At 42.0% G+C, this 14,760-nt stretch overlaps 2 protein-coding genes across 7 annotated transcripts in view; both read left to right on the top strand.

Moving 5' to 3' along the window:
* pik3r6b (phosphoinositide-3-kinase, regulatory subunit 6b) overlaps positions 1–9,413 on the top strand; it is a 23,641-nt gene extending 14,228 nt beyond the window's left edge. For 4 of the 5 annotated variants that reach the window (XM_076988584.1, XM_076988581.1, XM_076988582.1 and 1 more), the window contains 13 exons: positions 1,577–1,760; positions 2,482–2,629; positions 2,731–2,817; positions 2,920–3,331; positions 3,482–3,578; positions 3,657–3,776; positions 3,980–4,087; positions 6,343–6,457; positions 6,608–6,675; positions 6,847–6,934; positions 7,023–7,078; positions 7,190–7,293; positions 7,705–9,413. In XM_076988584.1, the coding sequence (XP_076844699.1) occupies positions 1,577–1,760; positions 2,482–2,629; positions 2,731–2,817; positions 2,920–3,331; positions 3,482–3,578; positions 3,657–3,776; positions 3,980–4,087; positions 6,343–6,457; positions 6,608–6,675; positions 6,847–6,934; positions 7,023–7,078; positions 7,190–7,293; positions 7,705–7,852 (1,735 nt within the window). In that variant the 3' untranslated portion in view covers positions 7,853–9,413. The remainder of the gene's footprint in view (positions 1–1,576; positions 1,761–2,481; positions 2,630–2,730; positions 2,818–2,919; positions 3,332–3,481; positions 3,579–3,656; positions 3,777–3,979; positions 4,088–6,342; positions 6,458–6,607; positions 6,676–6,846; positions 6,935–7,022; positions 7,079–7,189; positions 7,294–7,704) is intronic. The other variant, XM_076988585.1, reaches the window with a different exon arrangement.
* A 189-nt stretch (positions 9,414–9,602) lies between these two features.
* mfsd6l (major facilitator superfamily domain containing 6-like) lies at positions 9,603–12,932 on the top strand. Of its 2 annotated transcripts, XM_076988590.1 has the most exons (3): positions 9,603–9,796; positions 10,473–10,516; positions 10,777–12,932. In XM_076988590.1, the coding sequence occupies exon 3, from the start codon at positions 10,785–10,787 to the stop codon at positions 12,246–12,248; it is 1,464 nt and encodes a 487-aa protein (XP_076844705.1). In that variant the 5' UTR covers positions 9,603–9,796; positions 10,473–10,516; positions 10,777–10,784; the 3' UTR covers positions 12,249–12,932. The 2 variants fall into 2 exon arrangements, with proteins under 2 accessions (XP_076844705.1, XP_076844704.1); XM_076988589.1 differs by having other exon boundaries at positions 10,473–12,932.
* Positions 12,933–14,760: the final 1,828 nt, after the last annotated feature.

The raw sequence follows: 14,760 nt of genomic DNA, 5'->3' as shown, positions 1-14,760 counted from the left end.
AGTGAGTATTGATCAGGGAGGCATGTTTTTCAGTAGTTTGTGTGTCCTGATGTGTCATAAAGCGAGTGAGTATTGATCAGGGAGGTTTGTTTTCAGTAGTTTGTGTGTCCTGATGTGTCATAAAGCGAGTGAGTATTGATCAGGGAGGTTTGTTTTCAGTAGTTTGTGTGTCCTGATGTGTCATAAAGCGAGTGAGTATTGATCAGGGAGGTTTGTTTTCAGTAGTTTGTGTGTCCTGATGTGTCATAAAGCGAGTGAGTATTGATCAGGGAGGTTTGTTTTCAGTAGTTTGTGTGTCCTGATGTGTCATAAAGCGAGTGAGTATTGATCAGGGAGGTTTGTTTTTCAGTAGTTTGTGTGTCCTGATGTGTCATAAAGCGAGTGAGTATTGATCAGGGAGGTTTGTTTTCAGTAGTTTGTGTGTCCTGATGTGTCATAAAGCGAGTGAGTATTGATCAGGGAGGTTTGTTTTCAGTAGTTTGTGTGTCCTGATGTGTCATAAAGCGAGTGAGTATTGATCAGGGAGGCATGTTTTTCAGTAGTTTGTGTGTCCTGATGTGTCATAAAGCGAGTGAGTATTGATCAGGGAGGTTTGTTTTCAGTAGTTTGTGTGTCCTGATGTGTCATAAAGCGAGTGAGTATTGATCAGGGAGGTTTGTTTTCAGTAGTTCGTGTGTCCTGATGTGTCATAAAGCGAGTGAGTATTGATCAGGGAGGTTTGTTTTCAGTAGTTTGTGTGTCCTGATGTGTCATAAAGTGAGTGAGTATTGATCAGGGAGGTTTGTTTTCAGTAGTTTGTGTGTCCTGATGTGTCATAAAGCGAGTGAGTATTGATCAGGGAGGTTTGTTTTCAGTAGTTTGTGTGTCCTGATGTGTCATAAAGCGAGTGAGTATTGATCAGGGAGGTTTTTTTCAGTAGTTTGTGTGTCCTGATGTGTCATAAAGCGAGTGAGTATTGATCAGAGAGGTTTGTTTTCAGTCTCCCTTGGTCACACATGGCCTGTTTCCGGGATCTGCATTTGAGTAGGTTTTTAAAGAAGATGGCATATCTTTACACTGCAATGTTTTTGCCCCTGGCCTTTCTGTATATGCTGTAATAGTGCTGCAAATCAGTAGTTTTGATATGACCTTACTTTGGCCAACATCGTAAGAGAAATTGGTACTGTTGGACTGATACTGTTGGACTGATATGGAAGACTGCGCAGTGTAGAAAAGTGAAGGTGCTGGTTGGTTCAGCTTTTTGCAGAAGTCACTAGAGGCTAGAGGTTCCTATTTCTACATCCTGTCGTGTCACTACAAACAAAAAAGAAATGTCACGAGTAACAATGTATTTTAAAAATATTTCTATGTATTAATTGTAAATTCAATATGGGGGATCTACTTGACTAGAATACAAAGCACCTGTCTGAGTGGGCAAACTTTGTCTATATTTGTTTAATTCTAGTTTCAGTCTGCTTTTCAATTTTAAATAAGCCTGCTTATGAACAACAAAAGTTTAGCTTAAGCTTAAGTCTTCTCAGCATCATGTGTCCACGTTCTGAAGTAACCCGGCCTCCCTCGGCTGCTTTCTGTGCAGGGTGTTTGTGTTTGCTGACCCGGCTGTGTTTCCGCTGCCTCTGCTCAATGCGGTCAGGGCTGAAGTGGAAGGCGTGGCATCAGGAAACGACCCACAGAGCCACCAGCGCAAGGTCCTGCTGCACACCCTGCAAGCCGGACTGGGGAGGCGGTGCCACGGACGAGCGCTTGCGCAAGCCCTGGGGGTGTGTGTGTGTGTGTGTGTGTGTGGGTGTGTGTGTGTGTGTGTGGGTGTGTGTGTGTGAGTCTGTGCTCTGCTATGTGTGTGTGTGTGTGTGCTTGTGTGTGTGCTTGTGTGTGTGTGTGTGTGTGTGGGTGTGAGTCTGTGCTCTGCTATGTGTGTGTGTGTGGGTATGTGTGTGTGTGTGGGTGTGAGTCTGTGCTCTGCTATGTTTGTGTGTGTGTGGGTATGTGCTCTGCTATGTGTGTGTGTGTGGGTATGTGTGTGTGTATGGGTATGTGTGTGTGTGTGGGTATGTGTGTGTGTGGGGGTATGTGTGTGTGTGGGGGTATGTGTGTGTGTGGGGGTGTGTGTGTGTGTGGGGGTGCGTGTGTGTGGGGGTATGTGTGTGTGGGTGCGTGTGTGTGTCTGTGCTCTGCTGTGTGTGGGTGTGTGTGTGTGTGTGTGTGTGTGTGTGTGTGTGTGTGAGTCTGTGCTCTGCTATGTGTGTGTGTGTGTGTGTGTGTGGGTGTGAGTCTGTGCTCTGCTATGTGTGTGTGTGTGTGTGTGTGTGAGTGTGTGTGTGAGTGTGTGTGTGTGTGTCTTTAAATATTATATACTCTTAAGGAGTTGATTCATATTAGTAATCAAAATGTATGATCATCAATAGCAAACATTTTTTTATTAGAGTCAGCGATGGTGCAGCCTGAATATTTGTGCATTAGACAATATGGTTGATGTTGCAGGATTTAGGTGAAGATGTCGAAAGATTCTTTCAGGATGTTGTGTCCACTGTAGAGGAGAGCATAGAGGATGGAGGTTCAGACAGTGATGAGTACAGCACAAGACTACAGCAGATATACCATGACATTGTCTCTTCTGCAGACAAAGGTGGTAAGAGCTAAAGCAGTATTATACGGCTTTTTCAGTATCACGCTGGCTGCTGGCTTCATCAACACCTGAGGCTTACATCGGTACATGTTGTCTCTGCTCAGAACAGTCTGGTCCTGCTTGTCTGATTGGCTCTCCACTGCCGAGTCCAGAGATCAGCTTTCATATCTGGACCAAGGAAGATGAGATATGTGAGCCAGCTTACCAACATCAGCAACACACACTCAGCACTGTGTTCCTTTTAGTAGAATCTCTGTAGCACTTGTGATTTTTTATTTTTTATTTTAAACCAGGGAATGAGGTGGTCAACTTCATTCTGATGGTGAACCCAGCAGAACACAGCTCTGCATTCCTAGAAGAGGACGGCATGGCCAAACGTGCGTCTGTCACCTCCACCATGTCCATAGACAGTGGAATCGAGGGAGACCTGCCTTTGAATGAGCTGTCCTCCCTAATGGTGGAGCCCTCCGGGATCCTGGACGTCCAGGAGCAGCTGAAAAACCCACAGTTCTTCAGGAGGTCATGTGTAAGGTGGCCGAGGGCGGGGAACAGAATGACCCTCATGATGGAGGCCATTAAGGAATATGGAGGATCTGGAGCTGGAAGCTGCCAGCCTAAAGAGGAGAAGAACTTCACCGCTCGCATTGTGGTCATGGGCGATGACAGGACTATGGGGAGACTGGGCAGGACCTATCACAATATACGGTATAAAGCCACAACATGATCTATATTTAATGTGATACCTCTTTGTTTCTGCCTCTGATCGTAAGTATGAGAAATACGAGAAAGTCATTTTCTATTGCATTTAATCCAAATATTGTTTGTGTTTTCTACCCTTGTTGATAATGTGTGCAGAAAAAGGGAAGCTCGGCACATTTTTCTTACTAAGAGAGTCAACTTGGAAATATACTACATTCCAGTCTCTAGTGAGCCTGCTGCTTCTCCAGCCCAGGTATGCACTGATCTTTACAAAACGCAATGGCAAAAGCATATTGAAGAAGTGCAGTGATATGTATAATTTGCATTTCAGGGGAGTGTCCCAGCAGCTGTAGATATGCTTACAATAGCAGGGTCCTTGGGCTGTATGGATCCATGGTATGACTGCAATATTAACAGTCTGGGAGACATGATACTCAAACTAGCCAAAATGGTAAATGTCAATTTGATTCTTTCCTCTCATTCTCACATCATCTGTGGGATAGACCATATATAATAATAATACCTACATGGATTTTCTATTATGCTAAACTATTCATTTGCAATATGCAACTGACAGTCCGAAATAAGACCATGTGACCACACAAAGCAGTCCAGGACGGTGACTTTATGTTTCTGGTGTCTGGTTTACCACAGTCACAGCCTGGTGGATCGTCAGAACCTAACTCCTTTCTCCCAGACATCATCTCCTACTACACCCGCACAGCACAGCAGCCTGTCCAGGTGCCCATCTACTCTGTTAAGGTCAGTTACTTCAACCACTTCAATTCTGGGTGTTTTGTTTGTTTTACTGTAGCACATGGGGCTTGTTGGGATATTGAATGGTTTGCTTTCAGAGCTTTGAAATGAAAGGTGTTTCATTTTATATCTCTCATGGCACAATGGCACTATGGTGAGTTTGAGAGTTAGAGAGCCATGTGACAGTTCATCACCGCAGCAGCTAAAGAAAATTGGAGGCTATGAATCAGAGGCTCAGAAAATGCAAACCAGTCCACAGCTATGGCACATGCAGCACTCCATACAGCATTACTTGTACGGTTATGTCTGTTTCCTATGGAGTGGTATGACAGTCATGTATTTGCTTCCTGTATTGCAATGACAATGCAGTAAAGTTTACTGTACAAACTGTTAAAAGCATGAATGTGAATCCAGACCAGTCTCTTGCAATCAATTTCCCACATACTGTGATGTGTAACTTTGTACAACTGAAACTGATATGTGCAGCCTTGTGCATTTTAATCATTGTCCTCAAAACCTTAGCCATCAGAAGATGAGTACACTGATATATGACAACATGACAGTGTTTTGACTTCATAATCATTGACACAAGGGCTTGTCATTCTGACACTAATATGTTCAGTAACGTAAATACTTAATTTTGGGACATGAATGAGGAATTTTGAGCAAGTTACAGACTTTTGCTGGTAATCCATTGTGTGGTGCTGTGAAAGTACATTTGAGAAATGTGCACTTACTATTGTGCAAGTCGTCAGCACTACTTACTTTAGTGAAGTATGCATAGTGAAGTATGCATAGTGAAGTATCCATAATTTATGGTTGGTTGTGTCTTGAATTGTTCCTTCTTTTTGTTATTGTTCTCATACTTTCTCCTTTTCCAATCTCCAAAGAGGATCAGCCACGTTTTGCTTTTTAATCTTGTTATAAATTCATAGGTGGCCCTGTGGCACCAATCCACAGTCACACTTAACATGAGCATATGCCTTAAACGCAGCGTTAAATTGCAGCACTCTTTCGGTGTCTAGATCATGGGTTAAAGTTCTCCGTCACTACGACGGATTTCCGTCATTTGATTTTTTTGGGGAAAAAAATCCGTCAAATCATAATAAACAACACACGCGCGTGCTATCTGTTTTGTGGCCGAATATGATTCTCACTGGCGTTCATCAGCGCTGGATGGATGACGGCGGTGTCATTTGATCGACTTGCGGTTCATTCCGCCTTCAGATTTGCGGATGTTACGTAGAAAAGTTTTTACCCCCCTCCTGCCTGGCGTAGCGCGCGACTCTGTACACCTGCGCGAACGGCGGAGGCTACTTGCTGCGTCACATTCTTTTTGCAGTGTAGTCCGAAGCAATATGTGGTAGTATAAAGAAACACCGCTTAAAGTGCTGGAATTTAGGCTAAAGTACTTTAAAATGCTTGAAAATGTAACTACTTCGTTTCACAACAAATATCTGTCTGACTGAACAGTTATTACGTTAACAAATACGAGCCTCTTGTAATTCCAGGACGAAACATGAGAGAACGTGAAGTCGTTAAGATTGGGCGTTTTGAAAATAAACCACCATTAAATAATGTGATAAAAAGCGAATTATTTCTAATCATTTCGAGTATATGTATAAATATTTAACTTAATTAAATTTAACGTTGAGAACGCGTTGAAATGGACCTTAAAAGTGACGTACAAGTGCTTTAATTTCACCTTATAAATGTGTATGAACCCGGCAAACATGACTTGGTTCACTGCGCTGAAGCGCTGTGCGTGCGAAGTTACAAAATTCGAGAGGTGCACGACTGCGAGGCTCTCGCGCACGGGTGGAGCCACCGCGATTACGTCATTTTCGGCGTGCGGACCCTCGCGCTGCTCACGCCACTCGTGCTGCGTCAAGTATAAAGGCTTAAACCAGGCTTAACATGGATGGTGTTGTTCTGTTTGTATTTAAAAGCTCTATCCAGTGGTGTTAATTATTTTGTAAAATACCTACTTAAAGCAGGTAACCTTACGGCTTATGTTTTTGCGATTGGTGAATCCGATAAAAACAAGAGCTTCATACCTCTCACCAGGATTCACTAAATTTGACTTGATCTTTAAATAATTTTCTGGAAGAGGACCCCCAGATAATGTGTTTATTGTGTAGAATTAGGCAAAAGAGGCCGTGTCCCAACTACACCACATTTTCAGTAATTGCTGGCATTGTCTTTTGCCAGGAAAAATTTTTCAGTCAAATGAAAATTCCTTGCTTTAACCCATGGTCTAGATCTCCTTCTCTGGTGTGAACTCTGCGGCCGTGCAGGAGGTGTTTGTGTGTCAGCTACACATGAACTTCACCTCGTTCAGACCCCTCAGAACTACATTTAAAGACACAATCAAAGGTAGACACACTGGCAGCGACATCAAATTGTTTCTTATTGTTTGATGTAAACTGTTGTTAGACTCAGTTAATGAACTCGTTAAATATAGCACTTAAATATAGTCTATTTTCACTGATTGTCTTTTAATAACTGATAATATTTATGTTAAAGGATCGGTGCGGTACAAGAAATGCATGCAAGAAAATAGTGGAGTGACTGTGTCTGTCAATTATAAAAAGGTAGATATCAGTGTCCAGATATTACCTGGCAAATGCATCATTTAACCCTCAAGATTGTCTGGCCATTTTGTTAGTAATAATATTTGTAGCTTCACTGTGATATGAATGAAGATAAGTGATGGTAAAGGTTCGAGCTGTATTTTGATGCCCTTTGCACTGGTTCACCCGCAGGCCTCTATAAGCAACCGAGAGCTGGAACAAGGAATGACTGTGGTGACGTGTGACGTGTTGATCAGGGCTGTTCCATATGGAACCAAACGTATGTCCTTAGAACACAACACCACAACTTGCAGGACCCTGTAACGCCTGTCTGGGTTACTAAAGATCACATATATTTCCCCCCACAGATCTTGACAGCCTCAGTGTAGATATCTGTGACCCTAATCCTACAAGGTCATGTGTGGTAAGAAATATACACACATTTATATACAAGCATTGGTCTCATGAAAAAGGAGAGTTACTGGGCATACTCTTATTAGCATCATATTATGATGAGTATTCTGCTTTCCTGCAGGCTACACTCAGAGTGAGCAGTATTTGCATCAGGGTCCTGGAGGAGAAGACATTTACACTATGCCTGGACAAAGACTCCACCAGAACCTTCAAAAATGTTCAGAGGTGCACAATAATAAACACAAGTGGCCAGATGGCACAGCCATGGTCTGGTTGTATGCACACCAACTACTTTATTATAACTACACTAACAGTATAGCGCACCTTCATGGTATACAGTTAGTGACTGTTGTGCATAGTTCTTGAACTATAAGCACTTTCTGACCACACAATAGGTGTAGAGGGGATGATCTTAAATAGGAGATGACTCTTTACTGCCTGATATGCTTGTATCATTTAATGCTGCTTACATCTCAAGTAATAGTGGTGAAAAGAGTGGTTCTAGAGTCACAAACAAAAAAGGAAAGTTTTCAATGTTATTTACCACCCCAGGGTTTTTTTAATTGCTGATTTCATCTTAACGCAAGCACTTACTGCCAAACTAATATTTTCTTTTGTCATGCCTCTAACCTCCAGCATAGAGGTGTGTTCATGCACAGACCCAGGATATTGCCTTCAGAAGCCCAAGGGCAGACAGACTGCGGAGGCCGAATCAGGCTTGAGCAGATACCTGAGCAAGACCTTCTCTCTGCCCATCAACACCTTCTCTGGAACTGCACACTGACAATGACGCATAGTCCCACCTCTAACATGAACTTTACGGAATTAAACTGACTGAAATTGTGCACATGCATACGTGCTATATTTTGTTCATTGTAGACATTAAACAACAATTTGGTTGTTGCTATTCTCTATCAAAATGTGAATACCCTCACACTGTGTAGTCTGCTAGGTTCATCGTGCAGTCTAAAAGAACCAGTCAGGGATTTAGCGATCCAGGAAGTCCTGTGATTGTTCCAGGAGCATTGGTTATTCAGTGACAATGACTCTAATAATTTTCCTGCCCATGCTGTATGTTGAAGTGGTTGTGACATTGTTGATTTTTCACCAGGCTGCTTGCGGTGCATCCTGAGAAAGTTTAAAACAGATAAAGGCATTATTGTCTAGAAGGTTGTAGCTCTGAGCTAAAAGTGGAGTAAGAGCACACTGATTGGGCTGTTCATATTAAAACATTCCTGTTGCAATAGACAAAATCACACGTCTATTTATAGATTAACCCCGTCTTTAGCAATACATAGCATTGCTAACAAATTTAGTTTTACTAATACATTTGCTCACAATACATTACCTTCAGTAAAAGAACAATTACTTCAAACATTTTAAAATTTTCTCATTCTTGCTCCATAGTACATAGTGCTGGATCAGTTTAATTGACCTGTGACCTGTTTTCAGTCCACTAACCCAAATCCCAGCTGCGGTTTCTCTCTGGTGGTCAAACGAGCCTGCTCTTCTTTACAAAAATGGCTGTAATTGTTTCAACTGACTGGCATGTATTGCCTGTTTGAGTCTCAGTACATCAATGACATCTATGACCTTGAGATTTGGTTCCTGTATACCACTCGTTCCTCCTGCTCTGATCTTCTGTCCTGTCTCATAATCCTTCTGCAAAGTACAGGTGTGACTCATGCACGGCTTTGAACCTGACACATGCAGATTTCTGTCCAAGATTTCCTAATAATCTGATGTATTCATCTTGCCTTCAGTCTTGAGGACAGGTCCTGTGCCAGTGAAACTCCTTACACCCCGTATACAGCAGTATGATAATAGGAATAGTGCATTTCTCTTCAGATGCATTGTGGTTACATCTCAGTGAGTCACACGAGTGAGTAATATGGTACTATCAGGGTTAGTCATTCATAAATAACCTTTTATTTTCAGACAGTGCTCTGTTGATTAAATACAATTATGTCATGCTCATTACAAATATTAGTTTACATTTGGATAGAATATAACACATTTTTTTTAAGTCCTAAATATTGATATATTACATATTTTAAATCAGACATGACAGGGGCAGAAATATTAGAAGATCTGTACAATGCTTAAAACATATTTATATTAACTCTTTTTACACTACTTATGACCAAATAAACATACACATTTGTGCCTATCAGTGGAAACTCAATAAAAGTTCATTGCATCTTTTATTGTATTTTATTACTTATAGTCTGTTGTATAGTCTGTAGAGTCAAACACATTGCTACTGTTATAGCCTACACTGCATTCATCTCTGGAACAGCTCTGTTTATTAAATTATATTAGCAACGGCAATTATTCTGTACTATCTTATTTTCTATCCTAAATATAATATTTTCTGTTCATATTTTCAAATCCTGCTTTATTATTTATGTTTGATTATTTTTTGTTGTTTTATTTATTGTACTGTGTAGTTTCCCGATTAGATTCTCCAAATTTTTTCTTTGACGTTGAGCCGTAGTGTTCATATTAACAGACAGATGGCGCTAAAGCTGGATTGAGTAAATACAGTCCCGAAAAACAGAAGGGTTGGAAAGATAAGCTTTGTCGGCATTGGTTCTGATCGGTCGCTTTCTGTCCGATTAAGTGAGAGACTGTGTACTTTGATATTATATCGGGTATTATGCATTATATCTAGCGTACACGCGTAAATTGTCGACGGAAATACGTTGTTTGAAGCGAAGCAGCACAGGTAAAAGCTCTCATTAACATTATGACGTGTACAAACTGAAACAGGTGTCCAGGTTATATGTGGCAAGTTGGCGTTCTTACCTTTTCACTTTTAAAATAGTTAAAGATAATTACGGATTTATTTCATTCCAAAATAATGAATTACGTTGTACGTTGTGGCAGTTTAGTAGCCTACATTGTTAGAACATCAGTGCAGGACATTTTTCTCTTCTTCAAGCACTTCCCGGACAGGCAGGGTTTATTTAACGCTAAACGATTTACAAACTTTACAAACATTTGTTTGCGAATTTGTTCATCTGCGATTTTAACAGTTATCCTCTGTAAAACGTGACATGGATTTCCGGTATATAAGTAGAGTTCTGTGCACTGAACAGAAGAAGCTTTATCCCAAATGATGTAAATGAAGTCTATCCCCCAGGCGACATGGGTCACATGATCATTTACAACCATTTAAAAGACTAATAAAAACCTGGACATGTATGTGTATATATATATACATACAACTGATGAGCATTTTTTTCATAAATATATATGAAATATATATATATATATATATATATATATATATATATATATATATATATATATATATATATAAATAATCAGATAAAAAAGATATATGACGGCATACTTTCACTTGTTAACTTTATGATGACCACGATTCTGTTTATCCTTAGAGGAGATCTTTGATGTGAGGGACCGAGGAACCAGCGACCATGAGGTACAAGCAGTGGAACGTCAGAGGAGCAGTGGGTCTTTCGGGTTTCTTTCACTTCCTGTACTCTTGTGCCTCGGGTTCTGTCCTGCCCTTCCTCACCCTCTACCTCCGCTACCTGGGCCTCACTGCTGCCATGACTGGCGCCGTCATGGCCTCCAAACACCTCGTCGCTCTACTGTGGCGACCCATGTCCAGCATCTTGGCCAGGCACTACAACAAACGCCGGGTGGTCATAATGGCGTCTCTTATCTTTTCGGTTCCAGTTGCTCTGATGCTTCTGCTCTTCCCGCCCACGGGAGTGAGCACAGAGAGTGGCAGCTGTAACGTTAGCCAGCTAAGAACAAACCACACAGAATTTGGCTCCACTACTCTGGACCCCAGGGCAACTCCACAGAAGTTTATTACACCCTTAGTCTTTTCAACAAAAAACGGGTCTGCAGAAGAAGTTTTCACTGGGTCTGAACATGGACCGGCGCTGACGGAAAATGCTTCCACATACTCCAGCACCCAAGATGTGAATGATACTATTCGTGAAATGGACCGACAAGAACCGTTGGTAACAAACGAGACTCGTACTCCTCCACGAGAGAGAAGGAGCAGGTCTGTAGGCAAACAGAAGGAAAAGCAGAAAGTCAAACAATCACATCGCAGTGAGTTCCTTGGCTCCCTGAAGGTCATGGATGCGCAGCATCAGATGTTCTTCCTGGTAATGATCATCGTTTGCTTCTGGGAGGTCCTGGCTGCCCCGCTGGAGTGGACTGCTGATGACGGCCTTCACGAGTATCTTGATTTTGTGGATGCCACAGAACGTCACAGGGCTGTTCTACCCTGGAGGCTGCTGGGGGCTGCAGCTGGCGTGGGAAATACTGGTATACTAGTCAGCTTCCTTTACTGTTTAATTGGCACCGTGTTGCACTTTTACGCTTACGCCGCACTAATGGTCTTAACGGTACCTGTTGCCACTTTGCTGCCACTTTATCGACACAAACGTGAGCGGGTGCCTGGGGTGTGGTGGAAGGCCCTGAAGCTCGTGCAAGGGGACTCACGAGCGCTGCTTTGTGCATTCACTGCCCTTCTTACTGGTATGGCAGGCTCAGCTGTATCTGATTTCTTCCTGTGGCAAATGCAGGACCACAATGCGACAGAACTTCAGATGGGCATTACTGTGGGTCTGGTACCCCTATTCCAGGTCATCCTGGCCCCCTTGAATGGAACTTTAACCCGTCTCCTTAAATGCCATAGCCGGCTGCTGCTTCTCGGCATTACAGGTTTGTCTCTGCAGTGCCTTTACTACTCTCTCCTGTGGACTCCGTGGGCAGCCCCTCCTGTTCAGCTTCTAGCTGGATTCAGCACCGGTGCCCTCTTGTGGTCAGTGGAAGCTCAATGCATGGACATTGCCTCTCCAGGGACAGAGAGAGCATTGCAAAGAGTCTTTGAAGCCCTGTCCATGGATCTTGGGGCTGGTCTAGGTAGTGTAGCAGGGGGTCTTGTGGTGGAAAGGTTTGGTGTCATGGTGCTCTTTCAGGGTACAGCAGCGATTCTTGCTGCGTGGGCTGTTGCTTTAGGCGTGCTGCAGTGGAGGATTCCCCGACAACGAAAGATCAACTACTCGTGCCTCTTGGCGGCTGACGCCAGTGAGATGAGCGAGTCGGACTCTGAGCAGGAGACGGACTGGCTGGAGAAAGCCATGGAGGAAGACAAAGGAAACAATAACTGGAGAGGCCAGGACATGTAAGGGTTATGGCTGACAGATCCTACAAAAATGTAATGCCAGTCCCCAATGTACATTTAAGTGATTGTGAAAATAAGCCAGTATGTTGAGATTAATATTTGTATTCTAAATACTTCATTGTGGCTTGAGGAGAATTACAGAAGGATGTCACATTTACAGCTGCTCTGTGTTACACGAGTTTAATGTTGTAGCTGAATGCTGCATGATTTGCAGTTTGTCTCAATTACCATAATGTCAACATGTTTGTCTTTGAATACACACTGTTGGAAAATTATGTTGATCCATAATGCTGTGAAAAAAGTAAAGCCTAAAAAACTGAAACACTTCTTGCCTCGTAAAGCAGATGTCTGGAACCATGAAAAATATCCCCCTGCTTCTCTAGAGCTTAACTAACTTTGCCTTCACAAAAGAACTGTGTTTTTTGACATGAAAGTGTTTTACTTCATTGTGCTATGTTTTCATAGGACTATGTAGGGCCTTTACCAAATCATATTTACTTCCACTGTACAAAGGAGAGCAGAGGCTCTTTGTGTGGTCATTAGACACTGTTTACTCTATCAGGAGCCTGGCAGAGCAAACAGACACTAGACCATGTGAAGAGCCACAGCTCTCTATTAATGGAAGAGTCTGCAACACCTGGCAGGTCCTCTCTTTGCATTTGGTTGTTTATAGCAGTGGTGTGGTCAACCCCCCCCCCCCCCCCCCCCCCCCCCCCTCATGAATTCTACACACATTTCTTTCTCATGTACTTAAATGTGGTCAATTCCGTCATTTTTATTTGCACTGCTGTTTTGAAGCAGTTGCGTTTCTGACAGCGGTGACGGCATATTGGGTTGCATAGTTAAAGCGTTTGTGTTGGTCGGACGTGTTTTTCGGCTGTGGAGGAGTGTGTATCTTGGGAGGTGTGTGCACCTGTGTTTACTCTGAATGATGGGCCATTTGTTACTGTGAAAATATAGACAAATACATTCTCACAAATATATATTTTTAAAGCTGCATTTCACAAGTCAAACTTGTACAGCGTGTACTTCAATATGTTTATGGTTGGTTTCAGGACCCTGTACCATGTAGCTGTAGTTATGTGTATATCATGAAAATATATGTGGCTAGTCTGTCTCATAAAATCAAGTGAAGTACATTCTATTATTAATAGGACCCAGGAATAGATCTAGAATATCTCTCATTGCAAAACTAAAGTGACTGGATATAAGATGCTTTATGATCATTGTGTGACTTAAAAAATTCAAGATTATAAGTATTTAAATAGTTTAACCACCAAGGCTTTACTGAAGCTTGTTCTATCTATAGAACTATTGTTGTGTAGCATATATCACTTCACTACAGCATATGGCTTCACAAACAGGGCAGGAGACAAATATCCACGTGTATATCCTAATGTGTACAATCTCATTAATGTTAGTCTATGGTACAACTGTTTGAGGCTGTTTGTCTATATTTCCTGCCTTGTTTCCAGATTCTACCTGTTTTATCTGAAGTTCTATGATTTATCCAGTGTTTACATCAGCACTTAATGAAGGTGGCAGTCTGCAAACAGGAAATATTAAATCAATAATTCAACATGTAATTATCCATGTGCTCAAAGGTCAATTTGTTCCAGCAGGTTCTGAGCATGGATGATGGAACTACTTAGTAGTGCCACTACAGTGGAGTGATAAGGGGCCTATTGTAACTGCCGTGTTTGCTCTCAGCAGTACTGGGTCCTGGCCAGATGTTCCTAACCATCTGTGACCCATATTTACACACACTCATACATGCAGTAATGTATGTTTGCTCAAGTGTCTGTCCACTTTATTTCAGTTCAACCTTTTCCTCATCAGAATACTTCATAGCAGTATATCCCAATGAACATTAAGAGCACTGGTAATGTATATTAAGATATGTAAGTAAAGCATTCCTGCAAATTTCTATATAATAAAGATGTTTTACTGACATCAGCCATGACTGACGTGAATATACTGTATTAATTCACCAGCAGCTGTTTCTGTAATATGTACAGCTGCTGGCTTGTGATAAAGTAAAAAAAATAAAAAAACTAGAGTCTTTAGGGTCTTCGCATATGCGTGATTGGTCAAAGGAGAACAATATCAATGTTACAGCCACTACTACAAAGACATTAAAGATTGTTTTCAACGACTCTTTGCCTCCGTAATGTCACGAGTCTCCCCTCACTGGTGACTGTTCCCACGGCGCCTACACGTGCCTCCTGTTTTGTTTTGGTTTTTCTTTCTGGTTCTGTTTACTCTGTTTCGCCTCCGTGTGCGTTTCCCCGCCCTTGATTGGACCCACGTGTTGTGTTGGCCCTCATTAGTTTGAGCATTTAATTGCGTTTTGTATGTATATTGGTCGGGGGTTAATGCAGTCATCGTTGCTATCAGTCTACTGGATGCGATTTTGGTTTGCCTGTTCGCTTCCTAGTTCCGCGTGGTTTTTTGTATTTGCTTACTGTATTACGTTAGTTGCCCAGATCGCTAAATTTAATTAGTAAAAACGTCAT

This window comes from Brachyhypopomus gauderio, unplaced genomic scaffold, assembly GCF_052324685.1.
Source record: "Brachyhypopomus gauderio isolate BG-103 unplaced genomic scaffold, BGAUD_0.2 sc63, whole genome shotgun sequence".
Taxonomy (NCBI): Eukaryota; Metazoa; Chordata; class Actinopteri; order Gymnotiformes; family Hypopomidae; genus Brachyhypopomus; species Brachyhypopomus gauderio.
Note: the sequence above shows the minus strand (reverse complement) of the source record. Positions and strands in the feature narration are given on the sequence as shown.